At 45.6% G+C, this 23066-nt stretch overlaps 2 protein-coding genes across 2 annotated transcripts in view; one reads left to right on the plus strand and one right to left on the minus strand.

Annotated features, from left to right (window-relative positions):
• Positions 1–220: 220 nt before the first annotated feature.
• On the plus strand, positions 221–11950 carry Oaz2 (ornithine decarboxylase antizyme 2). Its single transcript, XM_047540486.1, is given in 6 exon segments — positions 221–439; positions 9160–9235; positions 9237–9317; positions 10109–10284; positions 11087–11172; positions 11561–11950. Coding segments are annotated over 6 exon segments (570 nt in total). The 5' UTR covers positions 221–419; the 3' UTR covers positions 11692–11950.
• Positions 11951–18473: 6523 nt separating this feature from the next.
• The window catches only part of Znf609 (zinc finger protein 609), a 224545-nt gene continuing 219952 nt past the window's right edge, over positions 18474–23066 (minus strand). Inside the window, 9 exon segments of the mRNA XM_047540485.1 lie at positions 18474–18503; positions 18505–18548; positions 19022–19069; positions 19072–19186; positions 19188–19238; positions 19470–19606; positions 19609–19644; positions 21711–21752; positions 21755–22076. Of these exon segments, the coding sequence (XP_047396441.1) occupies positions 18474–18503; positions 18505–18548; positions 19022–19069; positions 19072–19186; positions 19188–19238; positions 19470–19606; positions 19609–19644; positions 21711–21752; positions 21755–22076 (825 nt within the window).

Here is a 23066-nt window from a genome sequence, read left to right on the forward strand (position 1 = left end):
TGTGGGGCATAGCTACGCCACCAACTCAGCCACGGCTTCCCCCTAAAAGGGGCATTCATTCGCAACTCCCCTACCACCATCCCTATCCCCCGCTATCCGTCCCAGAAGCGCCTGCGCGGAGGCGGGGCGGTGCTTTGCCCTTTGTTGTGGGCCCCAGTTTCCCAGGACACCGCGCGGCTCCGGGGTGGGGCTATGCTGATGAGGCACTTGGGGGCGGGGCGGTTGCGGCGTCGGCGGCGGCCGGGGAGGGTCAGTTGGAGGCAGGCGCTTGCTGAGGCAGGAGGAGGGCTCTCGGCCCGAGGCCTGACAGGGACTTAGCCCGCCGAGATCGGCCCGCGCGCGCGACCCCACACCCACCCACTCATCCACCTACCCACTCCCTGCGCCGCCTCCTCCCACCCTGAGCAGAGCCGCCGAGGATGATAAACACCCAGGACAGGTAACGGCCCGGCCCAGGCTCCCCGCCCCCATCCTCTCCTCTTCGGCTCCAGAGGGCCTCCTCCCCCACCAACCAGCCGGTCCCCGCACCCTCCCCTCCCCCCCGGCACAGTAGGTCCCCGACAGGGCTCCGTCCGCCTCCACCGGATCCCTTCAGCCATCCCAGTTGGAGTTCCAGACCCGAAACTGGGCCTCTTTCCGTCTTTTAGCCCCCTTCCTTCAGTCCGGCCCATCCCCCTCATCCGGGCCTCTTCCTCTAAAGCCCCGGCCCCCCAACAAACGGGAACCCAGTCTTTCAGTCAGGTCCTGTGTGTCCTCCTTAAAGGTGTCCCTTTACCCCCACTGGGCTTTCTCCCTCCTATGGATTCCCTGAATATCCCCCTCCCCCCACCAGTGTCCTCCACATATATTTCTTACTCCCCCTGTAAGTCACCGACCCCGTTTTGAATCTGCTTTCTAGTGAAAACTGCACCCCCAACCAACCAGACCCCTCTCTTGTTACTACTTCCTTCCCACCAGTCAGGTTCCATCCTTCAGTTCTCAACTTGACCCCTTACTCCCCACCGCTCCCAGGTCTAATGGTCTTTACAAAGATTCCCAGCCCTTCCTTTGGTCCCTCACTCCAGCTTTATCTTTGCCCTCCTTTCCTCCTTCCACACTCCGCTCTCGGGCTCATTTCCCTTGTCTCCCAATGCCATTCCTTTTATTTCCTCAAACGCTTTGGACTAGATTCTTGTCCTTTTCTCCCTAAGGGTGTCCCCCCACCATTCTAAAACCTCCTACCCTTTAAACACTTACTTTCAACTGGATCTTGTCTTTACTCCTAACTTTTCCCATCTTAACTGATTCCATCTTTTTTTTTTTTTTTGAGTGGTGCTGGGGATTGAACCCAGGACTTCATGAATACTAGGCAAACACTTTACCACTGAGCATATCCCTAGCCCACTGAACCACATCTCAAAGGTCATCAGGTCACAGAACTTAGCCCCATACTACTTCTAGTAAAGACTTTCAAGGAATACCTTCCCTTGGACTTCTCTTCATTCAGATCAGGCTCTGTACTATGGACACTAAGCCTTGCAAGTTTCCTCCTCCCAAACCCAATTCCAGTTTCTCCTCATTAAATGGAGAGAAAGCCTGCACGTCTTTCTGCAACTGAGATACTAGATATCTAAATACTGGATATACTAAATAGATACTGGGTCCAAACTTAAATCCTTTTATCCTTCCCCCGACCTGAACTAAGCTGAATTCATTACTCAAATTTTCTTTCTCTTTTCTCTTTCTAGGCAGTTTCTTCTCACTTATCACCCTCAAATATATTCCATAATTCTGTCCCAGACACTATTCTCTGAAATGGTTCCATAATTTCCTCATTCTCAGTTTTTAACCCTGGTTGTTCCTTGTGCATCAGAGTGACTTCCATTTGCAGTTCAGACCTGATTCTCTTCCTCATTTTTTCTCTAGACATGTTGCTGTCCCTCTGAAATGTGTATGAAGTTCATTAGTTCCCCACACCAGACCCTTTGTCTTCATATTTGCCGTATGACTTCTGCCCATCACCAGGGTCTCATTATTTTGCCAGCAGATCCATTCCCTGTAAATCCTCCTTAAACCATTTCATGGTCCCTCCTAAACTTGACTTTACTTCCTCTCATAAATATAGCCTTACTGCTTTTCTTCACATAGAGCTCTAAGTGCCACTTATGATTCCTTTCTTACTAAATGGTCTCCAAGTTAACATTTCCCAATTATCAGCACCATCCTTATATATTCCAACTGGGTTTCAATTTTCTTGCATCTTAATATTTCTTAATCCTGACTGCACATTTGAAAAAGTCACCTGAGCCCCCCTTCACCGATTGGTCTAATTGGCCTAAGGTAGGGCCTGGATATCTGCACAAATTTTTAAAGCTCCCCAGGTATTCTTTCCAGTGTCTCAATGTTGAAAAACACTGCCCCTCTTCTTTCAACAGGCTTTATTTATAGCTTTTCTCATTATATTCCTTTTAGTGAGTGTCAGCTCTTCTTTACTGAAAAGGGCCTAGTCTTCTTCAGGGATTTCGTAGTCTTTCACTCCCTCTCCAGAAGAACCGGAGATACCTGCAACAGCTTCTTAAATTCTCCTTTCAGTTACCTGGTTCTCATCTTTTAGCCATTTTCTTCCCTAAATTGTTAAACTCTTATCTAGTCTTCCCACTTTCATTTCTTCTCTGTATAAAGAAAATTTACTCCCTATTTCCTGGTTTGTTCCTGTTTGACTCATTATCCCAGCCTCCTAAATCCTCTTTACCTACAATCCCATTCTGCTTTTGTATTTTCCTTTTCAAGACTATCCACACCCAACCCCCATGCATTCCTCTTCCATTCCATCTTCTCTAAAGCAGTCCTTCTGGAGCTGAGGAGGTGGAGGTGGATAGATAGGTAACTTGGATGGTGCAAAAAGTGTTAACTATGTATGGAGGGCTGTGTGTAGAGGATGGATGGCAGGATGAAATGCAGGGGTGGAGGGAAGCAGAGGAACCTACAACAAAACCTGCTCAAAGGGTATGTGAGATGAATTTTCTTAGCTGTTCTTATGCTTTTGTCTGAAAGGTGTCTCAGCAGTCATTCTGTGGAGTCCTCTGAACTGACTGGTCTAGATGCCAAGGCCTTTGTTGGCTGAACCCAGAGTTAAGCACTTGGGACCAACATATAAGGGTCTTCACCAAATGAGTGAGAGAGACCTGAGTTCTAGTTCTGCCTTAGCCAGTGTGCTTACATGTAAGAAGAGGGGATTGGGTTAGCTTAAGTTGAAGATTTCTTCCAGCTTAAGTGGCAGAACAGGCTTGCTGGTCTCCAGGCCCTTCCTTAGTGTGTTGGTAATTTGAGGGGCTTAACTGTGTGAGAGGTAGGTGGAGGGAGGAGCCAGCTGGCCTGGCAGGAGCTGGGCCTTGGATGAGACTTCTCTACTTTGGCCTGGGGGTGGGGTGGGGTGTGCAGCGTTTCTGGTTTCCTTGAGTTACTGCAATCCTGTTTCCCTAGCATGTTTTCCAGCCTCCTCTGGCCTGCTCTAACTTTCTAAAAGAAATCCTGCCTAGGGATTCCGATAAGAGCCGGATGCTCTTTCCAGCCAATGTTGTTGGTGTTTTGTATCCGCAGAGGGGGGAGTTGGCTGGTTTAGCTCCCATTGGGTGGGGGATGGGATTTCCAGCTTCCCCAGCTCCAGTGAAAAATGCAGGAGGAGGTGGAGGCTTAGTTTCCTGAAAGAAATAGTTGAAGAGCCGGCAGTATGTTTTGAAAACAAGGCTCTTCCTTTCCAGCGTTGTTCTGATTGGTGATTACAAAATGTCAAAATTCTTGATGGTGGGGGAGGGAAGATGCAAATTCAAGCCCCTTTATTATGTTTTTTGAACATAAGGTTTAAATCCAAGAGGAAATCAAGCTTCCTGGCCTTCTTCTGCCCAGACCTGTGGGGGCAGGGATACATTATCTGTTTAGGGATATACGAAGGGCTTGCTTCCTATCTTGTGACAGTACAGAATTTGTAGAAGAGCTAGCCCTGGCTTGATAGCCATGTTATAATCATTCTGTGTGCTGATGGACTTTGGGGAGAAGCATTTGGTTCTACAGGTGGTTTTTTGAGGGGTGGGGGTGAGCAGGGCACTAAAGCCATATCAGAACTAACTGAGCATCTTCACTGAATGGTTTTGTGGGTAATAGGATTTCTGTCTTTTCCCAAAGAATTTGATTTGGGTTATTCCTTGTTTATTGGCATTACGGCTATTTGAGTGTAGGGTGGTAGAACCAGTTTTCCTAAGATATGCCTTCAAGGACACCCTACAGAGAGAAAGAAACTCCTGTATAGTTAGGAATTCCTCCAAACTGAATGCTTCAGAAAGCAGTATGGACTAATAATAGCAATTTCTCATTCTGTCAAGAAATCCAAATTTAGCATCAGAGCTGCTCAGAAAAAAACAAACAAACAAACGGGGGGCTGTGGACTGAGGAGTGGGATAGAAGGATATTACAAATGTTAATTTTTAGGAAAAAAGTAATTCATCCCTTTTGAAACAATACACTGTGTTGATGGAAATTGATTCCATGGTTTGGAAGGCTAAGTGAAAACTATAGCTCAGAAATGGCCGTAGATTAGTGAGAATTTTGTTACTTTAAGTGAATAGACAGGTAGTTTTCCTGTTAGCAGCGGCAGAATGCTTTGTATTAGCCTTCAGAAAATTTCCTAGGCCTTTGATACAGTATGAAAAATGAAGTAATTTTATCCTGGGAGAGGCGGCTGGAGACTGTGTGATGAACTTACTATACAAACTAGATCGCAGTATCTAAAATTAAGAAAGTAAAATTAAGGTCTTACTTTAAAGCATGATTACCTCGTCATGCAGCCTACTTTGGTAGCACATGTGGTTGTACCTACTTTTGGTAGAAGATGTACCGTACTATCAGCTGTGTGATAAGCAAACCTCAGGGGCACAGATATTCTGCTACCATACATGTTTATTATGGAGAATAAACCAAAACCCAAATTTGCTTTCAGCCTGTGATTCAGGGTGGTGATGTCATTTTCTTATAATTATGCATAGCAAGTCCTACTCCCTTTGGAATGCATAACAGTGGAGTGAAATGACTTGTGCCTGGCATCTGCCCAAGGCCCCTTTCTCAGATGGAAGGGGAAACTGGCAGCTGCAAATCAGCCTGTATGGTCACACTAGACTGAAGGTAGCCATCACCTCCCACCTTTCTTCCTATTTCTTTTTTGTTAAGTGTGATGGTAGCTCTGAATTGGTCTCCCTTTACGTAAGGATTAGTCATCAGAGATATTCCTAGTCTTAGAGTAAAAGCAGCCTCTGTGAGGGAAATAAGGGCACTCTGGGTATTTTATGAAACAGGGCCTGAGACATGAATGGGTCAGAAGTGGTTAAGAGGGAAATGAATATATAATACTGGAAATGTGATTTTTGTGTCTTTTTTATTTGATATCAAAGGTAGGTAATATCAAAGCCATCTGATCTTCTCTGATAGGTAATGAAACAAGAGAAAAAGGGTGCAGACTTTGAATAGGTTGAAGAAGCCACTGATTGAAGAGAAACCTGATCAAAACTTATCAGAGGATTTGAATTCAAGTGTTTGTTAGATTCTGTGCCTACAGAATTACTTTTACATTAAATCTCAGTTCTGTGTAGCAGGATGTACCCTGCTTTGAGCAAACCAAATATAAAATTCAAAACTGATACAATCAGCTGGAAGTGATTCTTTAACAGAAGATCTTTTATCAAGAGATTTAAGGTTGGTTCTTTTAAAATAGTACTCTAGATATTTAAAAATAGGATTTAAGTTATAAAAATTTGATTTAGCATCAGTGTTTCCAGGAATATATGCTGCACATACTGCCTGTTGATAGCCAGTATATGAAATTATGACCAGTCAAGGATATTTCAGACAGCAGTTTCACAGATGCTTTAAATTAGAAGCAGCAGGGTATGATGTTGGTAGCATTCATTTATATCTTGAGGACTGTTTCCAAGGGCATGTCCTATAACACATGAGAAGATAAAAGGCACCAATAGCCTCTAATCTTCCATCTTCTGACTTGCCTTGTATGCCTGGATACCTGATACCCTCTTTGTCCCTCCCACTCCTTAAAAAAATTTTTTTTTTGGTACTGGGGACTGAACCCAGGGACACTTAACCACTCAGCCACATTCCCAGCCCAGCCTCTTTAAAAATTTTTTATTTTTATTTTTATTTTTGCTGTGCTGGGGATCGAACCCAGGGCTTTGTGTTTGCAAGGCAAGCACTCTACCGACTGAGCTCTCCCTAGCCCAAAATTTTTTATTTTGAGACAGGGTCTCACTAAGTTGCCTAGGGCCTTGCTAAGTTGCTGAGATTGCCCTCAAACTTGCAATACTCCTGCCTCAGTCTCCAGAGCCACTGGGATTACAGATGTGCACCACCATGCCCAGCACATGCCCCTTAATTTCCTGAACTACTGCATATGTACCCATCCCATTTTCCTTCTCATTTAGGCAAAGGTTTTCTGAAAGAGAAGCAATTTGCCATTCATTGCAAGCAACTAATAACAGATGCTTTATAATGGATGAAGACGATAATTATTGTCATCTATTGTCTAACAAGCTTATCCTAAACCCCAACTGTTTCCCTTAGGGAACTGGTACTGGATCACCTGTGTGGAGTCCTGACACACTCTATCCATCCCCACTCACACACATGGTTCTTTCTGCACTTTATGGGGGAGGAGTAGAGCTTCTCTAGAATCCTTATGTGTGAGAGTAGGGAATTAAATTATTTGTTACCATAGCATAGACATCTTGCATTTATTTGGAAAGATCAGGAAACCAGAAATATCACAAGTTTTTTAATAGATTAGTGCTGGACACAGGGCAGGTTCCAGGGATTATTTCTAGAAAACCAAGAGGGATTCTGTATATAAAACAAAACAAACAAAAATCCCCACAATGTTCTGATCTTTTCAGGGGTTTGCCCCCATTGCTTAGGGCCTCACTAAGTTGCTGAGGCTGACTTTCAACTTGCAGTCCTGCTCCAGCTTCCCTTTTTGCTGGGATTACAGGCATTTGCCACTGCACCTGGTTTGTTTCTAATGTTTGCAAGTGCAAATTAGCTAAGAATGAAGATATTGGTTGGAATGCAGGGCAGAGGTTCAGTGTAAATCACTTGTAAAAATGGTTTGAGAAATTTCCTCTGGAAGTGGGAGTCTGGCACCAGAGTTTTAGAATTGTAAGGGCTTTGGTGATCTAGTTGTATTGTGAATCCAAGCAATTCTTCTGGTATGCAAGGTGACTATCTATTCCAGAGGGAATTTGCCCAGTTCTTGGGTAGCTCTGCTGATCAATGCAAGCAAGCCAGTTTTTTCCAGTGGCCCAGTGTTCTGATGCCTATAAAGGAACCTCAATACAGGCCAAAGGGGCCACTGGGGAATGAGAAGGGAATGTGTGTGGGGTGCACCTTTGTTTAGGGAAACTCCTCACCCTTGTTTTATTCTTTCTATCCTGGACACTTCTGCCCCTTAACACTTTGGAAGGGGAAATATAATAGTTTATTGTCCCGAGCAGAAAGTAACTCTCTCAGGCAAACCTCAGAGGAACAGAGATTTGAAAACCCTAAGTGTAGAGATGAGAATGCCTCAGGGTTTTCCAGAAAAGGTAAAAGGTAGGGCATGGGGTAATAATCCCTAGCTGTCAATGCTCCTTCAGGCTCACAGATATTTCCCTGGGAACTCCATTTCCCAAGGAAATTTTCAGGTATGCTTTTAGGCCCCCAGTTAAAATCCCTGAAAGAACAGATCTTAGAAGTTGAGCAGTGATGGCTTTAGACTTCCAATCTCAAATGGAATGCTGATACAGGACTGCTAGTGATGAGGGTCTAAGTGGGCTGCCCTTTGGTTTTGTTGCCATTACCATGTTAAGTGTGTGTGTTTAGTTTTGTCGCTTTTCACTTTTTATCCCAAAATTGGCATGCTGTGATAGATCAAGCCAAGGATAGTGTGAAGAACTGTTGCCTCGTACCATTTCAGGGAGGACAAAAAGCCTTGATTCAGAGCATTTGTTGATTTCTGTACTGTAAATTTACCAACATGGCACTGGGGAGAACCGCGCATAGCATAGTCTTGAGTGCTAGCTCCAGCACACCACGGCAACACTCCTATGCACTGCCTTCCAGTTATCTTGAGGCTGGTGTATGATGGCTAAGGGATAGACCTGTTGCTTAGTCCTGGTGTACATGCAGAGTGAAGTCCTGCTTCACTTGCCCTTGACTTGGGGTTGGCCTAAGGAGCCACTAAAGCAGATTCAAAAAGGTAGTAGAAGAGATCTGGACTCCCCTTCCTGGAAGCCATGGTGCCCAGTAAGGGCACATACCTAGAGGTGAGGGAGAGCTCCTATAGGGGTTTTTCACTTTCTGTAGTCCATCTGATTGTTGGCTTCCTTATTCAGGTCACAGCATATATACCTTTTCCCAGCATGCCCCTTTCCCACAACTAAGTGTCTGTTCTGACCACATCAGTATTACTACATTCCCACACTTGGGTTGCGAAGTGACTAGCAAAGAGAGGCAAGTGGGCCCAGCATTTGCTGGCAGACCAGGGACAAATTCAGACACTGTAATATTGCTCTGGAAGCCAAATCTCATATTTAGTTTTGTTCTTAATCCTAGAAGGATGTGCAGTAGGTGATTTCTCATTCTAGTTCCTTTGTTCGGATGGGGGATGGGGGCCGTAGCTTTGGGAGTTCCGCAGGGACAATACCCAGTGGTCAAGGTCCATGTGCCTTTCTTGAGCCTGACATGTAGGCTTTGTGATTCTGCTGCTTAGCTTGTTGAGGTGTTGATGGCTTAAGGAAGGATATTAGTGTGGGCACAGGTCTGGAGTCCTAGTAGGCAAGCTAGCATCTGGTTCCTCCCACAGTATGCGTCTAGTGCCGCAGAATTTGTCTGAAGATATCTGATCAGTGCTCCTCTTGTCAGACATATCCAGCTGGACTCCCTTGGGCCTTCTGGAATTCCTATATCTCTTCAGGGCTCCTTCAAGAGAGCAATGGTAGTTTCAGAAGCTGAAGTAGGAAGGACTGGGGCACTGGTGGGCCCTTTAGAACACTTGTTTAGGGGAAGCCAGGGTAGGGGCTGGGGTGGAATTTTGGTTAAATTTTCAAGCTTTAGTATTTACTGTATTACCTTCTCTTTCTCTTGCAGTAGTATTTTGCCTTTGAGTAACTGTCCCCAGCTCCAGTGCTGCAGGCACATTGTTCCAGGGCCTCTGTGGTGCTCCTGATGCCCCTCACCCACTGTCGAAGATCCCCGGTGGGCGAGGGGGCGGCAGGGATCCTTCTCTCTCAGCTCTAATATATAAGGTAAGGAGGAACTTGAGAAGGGACGCTCTGGGCAGAGTTCTTAGATACTACTGAGCTGCTGCTCAAAGGGAGCAGTAACTTCATTAGTCTTGCAGGCCAGTAGTGGGACTGGGAAGGACTCTCTCGACTGAGGCTGCTGTGTGGCTTTTCTGGAGTTCTAGAGGGAGGCATCATTGCTGCCTTTTTATCTGCTGCGATTGAGGTCCAGAAGCTGGTTTGGCTTCTCCCTAAGACTGGGATGGAAGGTTAGCAGGACAGCTGAGTTCTGGTCTCTTGACACTGGGATAACATGGACCCTATAGTTCACCTGAAAGCAGGTTTTGGTTGGTTAAGGCCCCAGCCAAACCATCACAGATATCTTTTCAGAGGGAAGGGAAAGAACATGGTGTTAGGAGAAAAGCATAGGCTTTCAAGTCAGACCTAGGTTTGAATCTCAGCTTTGCCATTTATTACCTTGAGAGCTTTGGTTGATATCTTAATTGTTCTTAAATCTCAGATATTAATATCTGAAATACTAATGCCTGTCTTAAGTGCTTTTGAGACTATTAAATGGGACCTTACCGTGCATCATACTCGGTACCTGGTATATACCTCGTAGACATTTCCTTTCCCAACATCAACTGGTTTTAGCAATGGCTTCACTTAGCCAGATGTAGGTCTGTATTTCCAGCATACCCTGTGTCCTATGCCCTTTTTTGGTTCAGTACATTCATAGCACCACCTGGTTAGGAAACATATGACATGGCCAGAGGCAGTAGTGATATGGTCCTTTGCCCTGCTTTCCTTCCCAGGACGAGAAGCTCACTGTGACCCAGGACCTCCCTGTGAACGATGGAAAACCTCACATCGTCCACTTCCAATATGAGGTCACCGAGGTGAAGGTCTCTTGCTGGGATGCAGTCCTGTCCAGCCAGAGTCTGTTTGTAGAAATCCCAGATGGATTATTAGCTGATGGGAGCAAAGAAGGGTAAGGAGCAAGTGCTGAGGAAGGGAAAGGAACAGATGGGAAGATCCTCTTTCAGAGGAAGGTGTATGTTTATTGGGGATAACAGATTTTTAGCAGAGTCCATGCTTTCTTCCCTAGCTCTAGACGTCCCAAGTAGATATCATTTTGTAATGGGTTATTTTTAGCCAGTAAAATAGGCCTGCTCTAAGTTATAATTAAAGCAGATCTTTATCATATTAACCAAATGCCTACTACTTTAATTGCGCCCTGGTTCATGCTTCCAAGCAGATACCAAGTCTCTCTTGAGCCACCTTACAGTGGTGCAGTTCAAAAGGCCAGGAAGCTCAGAGATACAGTTGGATTCCATTTGATTGGGCAAGACCTTCCATGCAGCCCATGAAAGCAGCAGTCCTGAGGATAGAGTTCTCTTGAGTGGCTCCAGTCTCTTGAGGAAATACTTTTAAGCACATCAGGTCCCAGAGTATCCTGCTCAGTGGCAGGTGACCTTATCAAAGTTGGCAATAATCCCTGAAGAACTGGGTTCTTTTCTGGGTCCCCAGCTCTGATTTGTGAATTGCATTAGTTAATATGGTAGTGTTACTTTCAGATGATGAACTTGTCACAGGAAGATATAATCCAGTAACATTTTTCTTAGGGCTATGTGTAGCTTATTTTTTTCTGAACTCAGGGCTCCCAAGATCTCAAAATAGAGAACCTTCCCTCTGTAGCTTCGTATTGTATTGCTGGCTGTTTGGTTCAGAAAAGCCCCTTTTTTAAGGGTTTGGAGTAGGAGGGCCTGACTAGTTTTCTTTGCTTCTTACAGATTGTTAGCACTGCTGGAGTTTGCTGAAGAGAAGATGAAAGTGAACTATGTCTTCATCTGCTTCAGGAAGGGCCGTGAAGACAGAGGTGAGGAGTCAAAGCAGCCAGATACCTCCAGGCTGGGCAGTGAAGTCTGGGAGGAGGATACAGGGCTCCCGTTCAGTGAGTGGGGACTCCCACTTGCCCCACCTAGTACTGGGGATTGAACCTTAAGACTGTTTTACTCTGAGTTACTTTTTGAGATAGGGTCTTGCTAGTTACTCAGGCTGGCCTTAAATTTAGGATCCTCCTGACTCAGCCTCCTGAGTATCTAGGATTACAGGTTCTCGCTGGCAAATTAGGCTGGGAGGGGAATTGCCCAAGGATTAGTAAAGGCCTAGTGCTTGCTTGTTCCATCTCTTTGGAGTTTTCCTTTGATTTAAGCCTATCCTTGTTTTTCTCATCAGAATCCTTTTTATGCTCTTATCTTCTACAGCTCCACTCCTGAAGACCTTCAGCTTCTTGGGCTTTGAGATTGTGCGTCCAGGTCATCCCTGCGTCCCCTCTCGGCCAGATGTGATGTTCATGGTTTACCCCCTGGACCAGAACTTGTCCGATGAGGACTAATGGTCATAGAGGATGCTTTGCCCAAGAGCCACAGTGGGGGAAGAGGGGAAGTTAGGCAGCCTTGGGACAGAGGAGAGGGCTCCTTGCTCTCTAGGGAAGGACGCTGAGGGGCTCAGGGTGAGGGTTGCCTATTGTGTTCTTGGAGTTGACTTGTTGAAATTGTTTTCCATAAAGAACAGTATAAACATATTATTCACATGTAATCACCAATAGTAAATGAAGATGTTTATGAACTGGCATTAGAAGCTTTTTAAACTGCGCTGTGTGATGTGCTCTATCTAGCCTAGGGGAGGGCATTGCCTAGAGGGGGAGGGGCTATCTGGGTCCAGGGGCAAGGGCTGGTGGGCAGCACTGTCAGGCTCAGGTTCTCCTACTGTTGGGCTTTCTGTTTTGGTTTTAAAACTTATGTATTCTCTTTCTTTGCTTCCTGTCACCCCAGGGGCTCCTGAATAGGCTTTTCAGCTCCCGGGTAGTGTTCTTGGGTTTTTTTTTTTTTTTTTGGACACCACCTGGGCTTCTCTGTGTACATTGTATCTGGCCTGGTGTAAGCAGGTCTGACCCCTCCTCTTTTACAGCTTAGTGTTATTCTGGCATTTGGTTAAGCTGGCTTTATCTGTTTAATGTTATCAGTGCATTTAAAATAGGGGCATTGAAGTTCACTCCCACTGATGGGGCTTTTTTTTGGGGGTGCATGGGCCTTAAGAAACACTAAACTCCAACTCTCAAATTATTACCAGGAGTTCTTACTCCTGTGCTCAGGCCCCAAGGTCTCCTTCTAGGGTCACAAAGAGCAGAGAGAGAGAATAGCAACTCAGGGCCTGGGAATTTTGGGGAATCTGTTCTTGGGGACCAGATGCCTCTGGCTGGCTGAGCGTAGTGCTGACTGCCCCTAATAGGTTCTGAGCAGTGCTTAACACACTGCTCTGCAGGGCCTAGGGGCAATAGGAAAAGGGGCTAAAAGTGGCCCGCTCTTTTCTATTTCAATGAACAGCTTTATTCTAAGGGGAGAGGAAGGGACAGGAGATCTAGACTGGGTGAGGGAAAGTGGGGGTGTCAGGGAGGAAAGTGTGTTGTGTTACTGTGTCAATAAACTGATTAAAGTTATGGTTGGTCTGTTCTTTATTCCTTTACCAGGACCAACTTCTTACCACTACTGTCTTTTGAGCTGAGAGCCTTAACTTAATAGGGGTGTGCTAACATGCTTCTCCAGGAGAAAGCTTCAATGCAGTAGGTCTGATAAACTGGCCAAGGTCTCTGGGGCTGTGTTGTACTGTGCATTGTGGGGTTGCTAGGAGTCTGAGACACACTGAGAGAGCCCCCTGGAGAGAGAGGCATGTACAGATCAGCTTCATGTAGAATAGAGGCTCTCCCTAGGATCCAATTGTTCTTACTTTTATAAGTCTGGGTTCTAAAACTGGTTTTTGGCTTTTGCATGGAAGTGCCAGACACTTCTTATTTCTTGAGGTTTCTGAAGGAAGCAGCCACAAACCTTCCCTATTCTTGTTTTCTCCTTTTTTTCTTTTTTCTTCTACCTCCTATAGCTTTGTAACTACTGTTGATTCTTAAAGTTTATCTGTGGGTCTTTGGCCAATTTTCACATTGTATTTCATGGCTTGTGTTTTATCTGGGCCAAATCATTAACTTTGGGTTCCACCAGGTATTCCTTAAAAGACTTGAGGCAATACCCCCACTCTCCACAAATAGTAGAGCAAGTCTGGGACTAGACACATTGAATTGAAATCAGCTAGGCTGTTCCCCATTAAGCATATTATTTCTAGAGGCAGCCTAAAGGAGTTAGGCAGTTTAGGATTCATATGTTAAATCCAAGGAATCTGCTAGTAGACAGGGTAAGAAAAAACCCTCAGTCCTTTACTTTTCCTCCAAAGCCAGCAGAATGGACAGGAAACATTTGAGATTCTCCTGCCATCTGTTGGTGGTTCCTGTTCAATACAGTCAAAGGACTGAATTTGAAACCCTGGTACCCTGGTCAGGATGTCCCTTTCAAAAAATAACTTTGGCTATTGAAAGTCACTGACAGGAAAGAAATTTGGTATCCAAAGTCTGTACTCCAGTTAAAAAAACAACTTGGAAGGCAGAACTTTTTTTTGGCGGGGGGAGGAGTTGGGGGGTAGAGAGGGAGGGATAGAAATGTGAAAGGCAACTAAGTCTAAATTTAAGAACAGGGACATTAAAAACTTTATTCAATAAATACAACAAATAATTTAAAAATATACTTCAATTCCAAGCCAATTAAGAAAAGGAAGAAGAGACAAAGGGAAAAAAAGCAGGGGAGGAGGAAGGTAGAGGAAAGGAGAAAGGTGGAACAATGGTTTGGTTGGGCTGTGTTTCAGAAGGTATCACCCTTTGAAATTCTGATCAAATGCTCTTGATCCATAACCCCTTAGCCCTTTTTCTGATGGGGTAACTACAGGAGTCCACCAGCCATGAATGATTCTCTGGGCTCTGGAGCAGAGCACTTTGGAGGCTGGAATGCATGGGGGTGGGATGGGGGAGTGCTGGGGGTCCTTTTCCAGTCGTTCCTAATCCCCCAGGCAGGTTCAAGTAGTGCAAACTCTTAGGCAGAGAGCTCCCAGCTGCATAGTTTCATGGGTGAGCATTCAAGCCAGGGCCTCTGGGAGATGGGTCCCAGAATACCCAGGGGTCCAAAGCCACTTTGGTGAGTGGGATCTTAGGGTGAAGAGGAGAGGCCAGAACACAGGACAGAGATTCTGGGCTAAGCCAGAAAACAGTGCTGGGCAGGGAAAGGGCTACAGGGCAGATAATCTGGACACTAGATTCAACAGCTTGCCATCAGCCAGGGAAGGTGAAGCTGAGGATGCATATGGAGCAGGACCAGGAATACTGGGGAAAGCTGAGGGGATAAAGAGAAGTTGGGAAGGAGGAGGAGGCAGCTCAGCAGCAAACTCCAGGAGAAATAACCAGCAGCCCTCACAGATTTGTGATTGTCTCTTAAAAAGATTTATTTTCTCTTCTTGCCTGAATGTACAAAGGCAAAAAGAGTACAGTTTGTATATATATATATTTATATATATATATAAAAAAAACAAGGAACTTGGTAATGTACACTTTTACAGAAGGGAAGATCAGGAAGACTGAAATTAAATCCAACAGAGCAACGCCAATGGAATAAAAGCTATGAACAGCAACACTGCCCCTCCAGCCCTGGCCTCCAGCTTGCCCCAACCTGCTCCCAGTGGGAGGGCTGAGCACCAAGGCAAGCGGGTGGGCTGGGGCAGGAGGGGCTAGGGGACAGGGCCTGGGAGGAGCTTGATATCCCAGAAGGAGCCCATGGCAGAGGATCACTGGAAAGCTTCCTGGGATGCCCTAGTAATAAAACAAATGACAGAGGCCCATAATTCTGGAGCCAATTAGCTGCCCAGTTGGATCTTGGGGGCATCGGAGTAGACAGTGGGATGGTAATGGGGTAAATGGGGAAGTACATGACATGAAGGGGCCTCAAAGCTTCTACAATTCTCTAGCCCTTCTGTAGTCTTAATCCCCAACTCCTTAAATGAAATTCTCCTACCCCTACCCTGGAGTCTGGAGAGGAGAGTTAAGAAATGACCATTTCATTTCATAGGGTGCCTTCTTACCCGTCTGTGTGTGGTTCTTTGTCCTTGAGATGTGTGGAAGGAGTGGGGTAAGAAGGAAACTTCATGCATGTACACACATATGTATAAGGCAGGGAAGGAGGATGAAGGGGAACCAGCACATCTTAAATGAGGAAGAAGCAGATGTGAATCCTAAAGAGCAGCTCTCCAAGCTGTGGCTGCCTTTCTTGGGGACGAGATCCTCTTTCCCTGTAGCTTCTCCTCCATGGGGGTGTCCAGGGAGCTATGTTTGTAGGAACCTGGACAGGGATGACTCGGAGAGAGGCTTGGTTTGGTGTTCTGGCCCTTAACCAGAAACCTTTCCAGCCTCTGCTGGTGGGGTGGGGATCCTTGCTGAGTGTCTCGTCCCTTTGACTGGGTCATGGGTGCCACAGGTAGCCCTACCTGTGTTTCTCCTCCCCATATAGGAGAGGTGGATGACAAATCTTTCACTTGGCACTTGTCAAGGATCTCCACAGCTGCTGCTGCTGCTGCTTCTGCTTCATGTTACTTCAGGAAGACTGGACCCAGGAAAGCTCAGAGTGAGAAGGCAGTACCATTCTGCCTTTGGTTGTTTTCACCCTGCTCTTCTAGGCAGCTCCTACTCCTTGAGGGAGACTTGGATATAAGGATCAAAGAGCTAAATGTTTTTTAAGGGGCTGGGAGAAGCAGCTGTTCCCTTCTGCAAAACCCAGGGCTGCCCTACACATAGAGAAGTTTCCTCCTCTGTGTTACAGAACTAAGTGGGAGGGCATGAGTGCGGGGCCATGTCTGCCCAAATGAGAAAGAAAATTATTCCAACAGTTTCTTTACAATATGTACATAGCACGCTGCAGGCCAGCGCCACAGATACAAAACACACAATATTTAAAACAACAGAGATGGGCTCTTGGCTCCACCCCGCAGGAGCCTGGGAAGGCATATCAGGCTGAAATTCAATCACCTTCTTGGTAGGGGTGACACAGGTGGAGTGAAGCTGTTCACAACAGCTACTTCCATAGATGAAAGGGAAGTCACTATGCAGGGCACTGCCCATTGGGCAGCAGGAGGCAGGGGGATGACAGCTGTGAGGGAGGCGGCTTGGGACCTTGCCAACAGGTTTAAAATAATGGGCTTTAGGGGAGGGCTAGAACCCAACTTGAACAAAAACAAGGACTGAGAGCCTAGAGGAAAGGTCTGTGGGTCAGAGGGGCTCCTCTTGGACAAATGACTTAGGCCCATCTATGTATAGGGCTGCAGGGTTTTAGAAACTACCCTCAACTGGGCATTGTGCTTACTGTCCCTCATCCCCCTATTCTCCAAAATTAAGTCAGAGTCATATTCCTGCTATTACTCCTCACTTTTGGCACTCTGTTCACAAACTCTCTAGTCTTGGCTGGTGTCAGTCAGTCTCTCTCAATCCAGAGGGTCAAAGAAAGATAGGAGGGGAGAACAAAGAGATGACACTTCCACACCCCAGGGAAGAAGTGACTCCAATAAAGCTGCTGAATCATCATCATTTTCCCAGTGAACGGAGCACAAAGCTTGGACCCAGAGAGACTGCATTTCTAAGGAGAGCAGAGAAATGTTTGCTACCTCAAAGCACAGCTCCCCTGAATTCATTGTGACTCCGACAAGCAATGCTTGGATGTATTTTCCCAGGGTCTGAGGACAAAAAAACCTCCCATGGCCAGTGGCCCCTAAAACAAAAATGTGTGTTACAAAGACACACAGCTTATATTGGCACATACGGAGGCTATAGTTTGAACTACATAAAATCATGTACTTGTAGACAGAATCAGGCTGTATACATTTGTGGCCCTAAATGAGGAAGTTACTCAGATGGCTGAATGCACAGGACATCTCCAAGAACTGCTGGGTGCTCCCAGGGCCTGCCTTCTGGGCCTTGCCCTAAGTGACCCAGCAGACTCCAAGCTTCCCCAAACTGAGGGGAATACTATTTTATCTGCCTGAGTCTTAAGAGCCAAGCAGTGGAAAAGAAGAGGCAAGATCAGTGTGGGGATCCCCCTGGGAAAAGCACCAAGGGGTTAGGAGGGAAGAAAAAAGGACAGGGAGTTGGGAGATAAGCAGCAGCAGGACTTAGTGGGGATGCAGGTTTCAATTTCATGCTCCAGCTCATTCCTGGTATCCCTGGGGAGCCCTGTGCTGGTGTTGAAACCCCTGCCCTCTGCCTGACAGGCAGCTTCAAGGCCATGGTGGGGCAATGCCTTGGTCTTCCTTTCCAGGCTAGGCTCTGAGCATTTATCTGTGCTCATGTTAGGGTGGGGGGAAGTCTCTATGTTTGAAGACCTTGTTTTCACAATTACAGAGAAAACAGCCCCCAATATCTTTCCTGAGATTCTAATTCCTCCACATGCTATCTGTTCCTGGGGCCCAAACCACTGGGGAGATGCAGGATCTGGTGATGGTGGTAATGATGGTGAGGGTATGGCTGCTGTGCTGTCTTCAGACCTTACCCAGTGCTTGGGTGGGGTGGGGAGATGACCCTCTCTTGGGGGGGCAGGGCATACTGCTTCAGCAGCAGACCAAGGCCTCGGGGAAAACAGCAGTGACTTCTCTGGGCTGAGGCCATGTTTCCCCTGGTTGCTCCCCGTGCCTTCATCTCCACAGAGGCCACAAAGTCATGATGTGGCTGAGAGAATAAATATTTTGCTAAGTACCAGCTCTCCAGCTCCTGAGGAAGAGGGAGGGTCAGGGAGTCCAGGGGTCTAGTGAGGTGAGAGAGCCAAGGGTCTGCCTTCAGGCATGGTAGGAACGGCAAACAGGATGATCAACACCATTTAACTGATGTCTAAATGGCACGTCCAGCACCTCCTTGAGTGAGCCAGTCCAGGCCCGTGAAGTTGACTTTATCCGGGCACTTGGTGTTCTGTAAGGGAAACATGGACAGGTAACCAGGCACTCAGCCTGCTGTCATGATAACCACAAGATGGCGCTCCAAGAAAATAACTGGCCAGTACTAATCCTAGGGGTCACATGTTCCACAGGTCTCTCAGATGCATACAGCTTCACAGGAGACTCTTATACAAGAGGCTTAGCCAGGATTCCACCATTTCCAGACTGCTTACACCTCAGTTAGTCCCTCACTTAGGTGCTACAGGGATGCTGTGATCCAGGTAGCAGCTATCTTTGGCTCTGTTACCCCAAATAAACAAAAGTCACTTACCATTCTCACCTCCTGGGGGGTGGGTAGAGTGAGGGGAGTTGAGCCTTGCTGGCTGGCAACAATGGCTGTAGAAGAAAGCCCTGGCAAGCAGGAGGACATGTTAGTGTGGCATTCACAGAACTCCCCTTCACACTTCCTTTTCACCAGTTGACTAGACACAGGGAGGAGAGCCCCTTAAATTCCTAACTCCACTGAGTTTTGGGGTACTGACAGAAAAAAAATCCGATCCTTTGCCAGATATAGTGGCTGGGGTGAACAGTTCAGGTTTTTTTTTTTTTTAATAGCTGCTTGCTTCTTTTTGGCTGTGGGAACGAACACCTGTTCCTTATTCTCAACATCAAAGTCAACATTCTAGACGAGTCTGAGAATCCCCCGGCTATAAGGAAGTAAATACATGTCATGTTTTAATGACTGCAGGTCATTAGTTTGTACTTTGGAGGGACAGAATCTTGAAAACAAACAAACAAAAGGGTTCTTATGGTGGGGGGCCTTGCTACAGGACTACTACTGGGATGCAGATCAAAAAATAGATGATGGGGGACAACAGACTTACCTGCTGCATAGGGTAGGTTGTACTGTGCTGGGAGCAATGAATACCCAAGTGGTGGTGGTGGTGGTGTGTGGACATCAGGCGCTGGGAAGGGGAGGTGCGGGGCCGGTCAACACTTCGTTCACCCCCGCCTGATCCCCCAACACTGCTACAGCTGCCACCACCCCCCAACCACCCCACAGCCTCCCCGATCTCTCTCCTGAGAAGTTTTATCATTTATCTGGAAAGGAAAGGAAAGGAAACACAGAGAAAACACTATAGTGAGACATATAAGTGATATAACCAGAGCCCACATTATCATTGCCTGAAAATGTGGACACCTTTGAACCAAGAAGGTGTCCTGATGAGTCAGTGAAGCTGTACTGTGTTAGGGACCTGAATTTGCCCACTGCCTCCAAGACTTTGACCCCTGTTATTTGGATAACAGCCAGGATCACTGTACTTCCCTTACCGTGGGAGACTTGCTTTTGTAGTGACTGGCATGCTGCTGCAAGATGTCCAGGGCTTTGGACTCTGAGCTGGATTTACAACTGACACTGGGGCTGGCTCGTGCCTTGTCGGCATCTTCACCACCTGAGAGCTTGCTGCATATGGGGAGAAAGAGTAGCTGGAAGGCAAATAGGAACCTGGGGAAGGAGAAATCAAGTAATCAAGGAATGAAAGGTAGAAGAAACTGCTTTAGTGAGCTTGGTTAGGAGGACATTAGCTTTCCTAGGCATAGGCTGAGGTGTTTTCTACCATGGTGTCTTTGGGATGAGACTAATGGCTTGTCCTCTTTTTACTGAATTCTATAGGGAAAATTGGTGAAGGGATGCCAGGAATATGCCCTCAGTTTCCTGGAGTTGATTGCCCCTGACGTGCTATGGTTCTTTGAGGTATTCTGATTCATTTTGGAGAGGTAACTGGAAAGATCATAGGACATAAAGTCAGCTGGCCTTGTGATCAGCTGTACATCTGAGACTTTCTAGCTTGGTAATATTGAGCAAATTAACAACCTTTTGAGTTTCAGTTTCTTCATCAAAATGAAGACAAGAAAATAATATTCATAAATAACTCAGGATAGTGCCTAGACTGTAGCAAGCCCTCATAATACACAGAACTATTATTTTACATATATGAGTGTGAGTAATAGGAAGTAAGGAACACCTCAAGGGTGAGAAAATTTTCCATTTTTGTTTGAAAAGCTTACTTATCCTACTTAGAATTTCTCTTAAAAGAATGTCACCAGAATGTCATGATTATTTAGGCTGTAGGAGGTTGGAAGCTCTAAGAAGCAAGTTTAGAAGTGCCCAAGTCAGGGCTGGGGATGTAGCTCAGTGGTAGAGTGCTTGTCTACATGCATGAGGGCCCTGGGTTTAATCCCCAGCACTGTAAAAAATAAATAAAATAAAACAAAATAAAATAAAATGCCCAAGTCAATCTGAATGTAGAATAGTGATTACCAAGGGTTGGGGGAGAGGTGAGGAATAAAGGGAGGTTGGATAATAGGTATCCAAACAGGTAGAAGGAATATATTCTGGTACTCCACAGCAATGTGGGTGACTATATTTCACAATAAGCCTACTTATAGATATATAATTTTTTTTTTTTTTTTTTTTTGGTACTGGGGATTGAACTCAGGGGCACTCAACCACTGAGCCACATCCCCAGCCCCATTTTGTATTTTATTTTGAGATGGGGTCCACTGAGTTGCTTAGTGCCTCAGCTTTTGCTGAGGCTGGCTTTGAACTCTCAATCCTCCTCTCAGCCTCCTGAGCTGCTGGAATTATAGGCATGCACCACCGTGCCTGGCCTATTATATTTTATGAAGATCTGGAAGAAAGGAACTTGAAGGCTCAAACATAAAATGCTAATTATCCTGATTTGATCAGTACATGCTGTACACATTTGTTGAAATATGACATTATACACCCCCTTAATATGTACAATTATTATATGTTAAGATAAATAACAAAACAAATTTAAATTAAATTGAGTGCCTTCTACCCCAGAGAATCCCACATGCTCTTTGGGCAACAGAAATTGGCAAGTAGAGTTGAATAAGAACATTTCTTCTAAAAAGTTAAAAAGATTAAATCCTGACTTTGTGCCCCACCTCACTCCAGGAACTCATGGACAACAGTATACAGAGCTAATCTTTCTCAAGCTGAACCTAGCCAGACATCCCGTTGACTTCAAACTGCTCTTCCTATCACTGATTGCCTTCCAACCTTACAGCTGAGCGTGATCTTGCAACTGAATATACACATTGTTCTGATTTGAATTTTATTTGTTCCACGTGTCTCTCCTGCTATTAGGTTGTAAGGTTTTTGAGAAGGGAACTACTCTTCTCTTTTACATTCCCCATAGTGCCTTGTACATTGAAAAATTCTAAATATCTAAAAAAAAAAAAAATCTCAGCTTAGAGAAGATGGTGATACTAAAAAGGGAGTATCAGTGAAAACTGACAGTAGAGGCAACCCTCTAGCTGGAACAATGAAAGGGAGAGCTGGTCCCTCTGACTATAATCAGAAGTCATTTAAGGAGCTACAGCTTAGAGTGACCACTTTACAGAATGATGCAATCAAAAAGGGTTGTCATCTAAACAAGTCTCATTGAGTCTTAGGGACAAGAAACAAAACTCTGAGTTTGAAATCTGTGTTTCATCTCCCTTCCTGGTAAATGAAGCAGAGCTGGCACTAGGGTGCTGTACCTGGGTAGTTCTGCATCATCACAGCAGGCATGCCCCGGTAGCTGGGTGGTTGGGATCATAGGACTGGCTGTAGGAGTAGCCGTGCATATAAGGGATGTAGGACTGGTGCTGGGTGAGGGGGGAGGACACAGGCACATGGACACTTGGTCGTGGCTCCTTGCTCCCAAGGCGGGACTCCTCAGACGTGGACAGCTTGCAGTCACTACTTGTGCTTTCCTTCCCATCCTCCTTGGGGACAGAGTCCTTACTCCGACTCCTTTCCTCCTTCAATTTGCGATCCCGTTCCTCTTTCCACCGCTCATCCTCTGACTTTATATCTGAGTACTTGGCAGGATAAACATATGTCCACATCCGGGGTTCTGCCTCCTACAATAATCACAGAACGAGGACTGAATGTTGTACACATAAGACAGAGATATAGTTAAAGACCAAGGTTCCAATAGAAATACAAGCACTCTAGACACCTGGGGCAGGGTAGGATCCTGCGTTCTATTGATCTTTGCTTACAATCCAACTTTGGTTTCTCTTGTTTAAAAAGCTCCCCACTCAAGGAAACGATGTAGGGAGAGAGAAGGAAAATCTTATCAGTGTGTTCTCTAGGCAAGCACAAACATTCTGGGGCAAAGATTCCAGGAAGAGAAGAGGCTACCTCTTTCTGAGATGTTTAAATTGTTTCCCTTCTTTAGCACCCCCCCCCTTTTTTTTTTTTTGGTGGGGGAGTGCTGGGGATTGAACCCAGATCCTTATACATATCAGGCAGCACTCTACCAACTGAGCTATATCCCCATCTCTACTGTTTCTCTGCTTGAGAGCAAGCTCAGTGGGTAGAAAGCTATCACTGTTGCCCAGGTCAGAGGAAGGGGGTAAACTTCCACCAATAAGGAAGGGAAGAGAGTCTAAGTTCCATGAGTAAAGAAAGATGTGAGACTCTAAATTCTTTGTTCTAACTCCACCTACTAAATCCTTTTCTTTTTTTTTTTTTTTTTTCCTCTTTCTTCAGTTCTGATTGAACACAGGGCCTCATGCATACTAGGCAAGTGCTATACCATTGACCCACATCCCTAGTTCATTTTAAAAATTTTATTTTCAGACAAGCTCTTGCTAAGGTGCCCAGTCTGGCCTCGAAATTTTGATGTTCCTGTCTCAGCCTCCCAAGTAGCTGGAATTACAGACATCATCATGCCTGGCTATAAAATCCTTCTTAAAGAAATTGAGTAGTGTACTTTTGACCTACTCTAAAAAATGGAGAGATACCATTAATGCATTCCATAGGAAATAAACAGTGGAAGGACATTGGACTAGGAAATAAGATACCTAGATTTTCATCCTGGCTCTGCTAAGTGAAGGTTCAAGTAA

This window comes from Sciurus carolinensis, chromosome 2, assembly GCF_902686445.1.
Source record: "Sciurus carolinensis chromosome 2, mSciCar1.2, whole genome shotgun sequence".
NCBI lineage: Eukaryota > Metazoa > Chordata > Mammalia > Rodentia > Sciuridae > Sciurus > Sciurus carolinensis.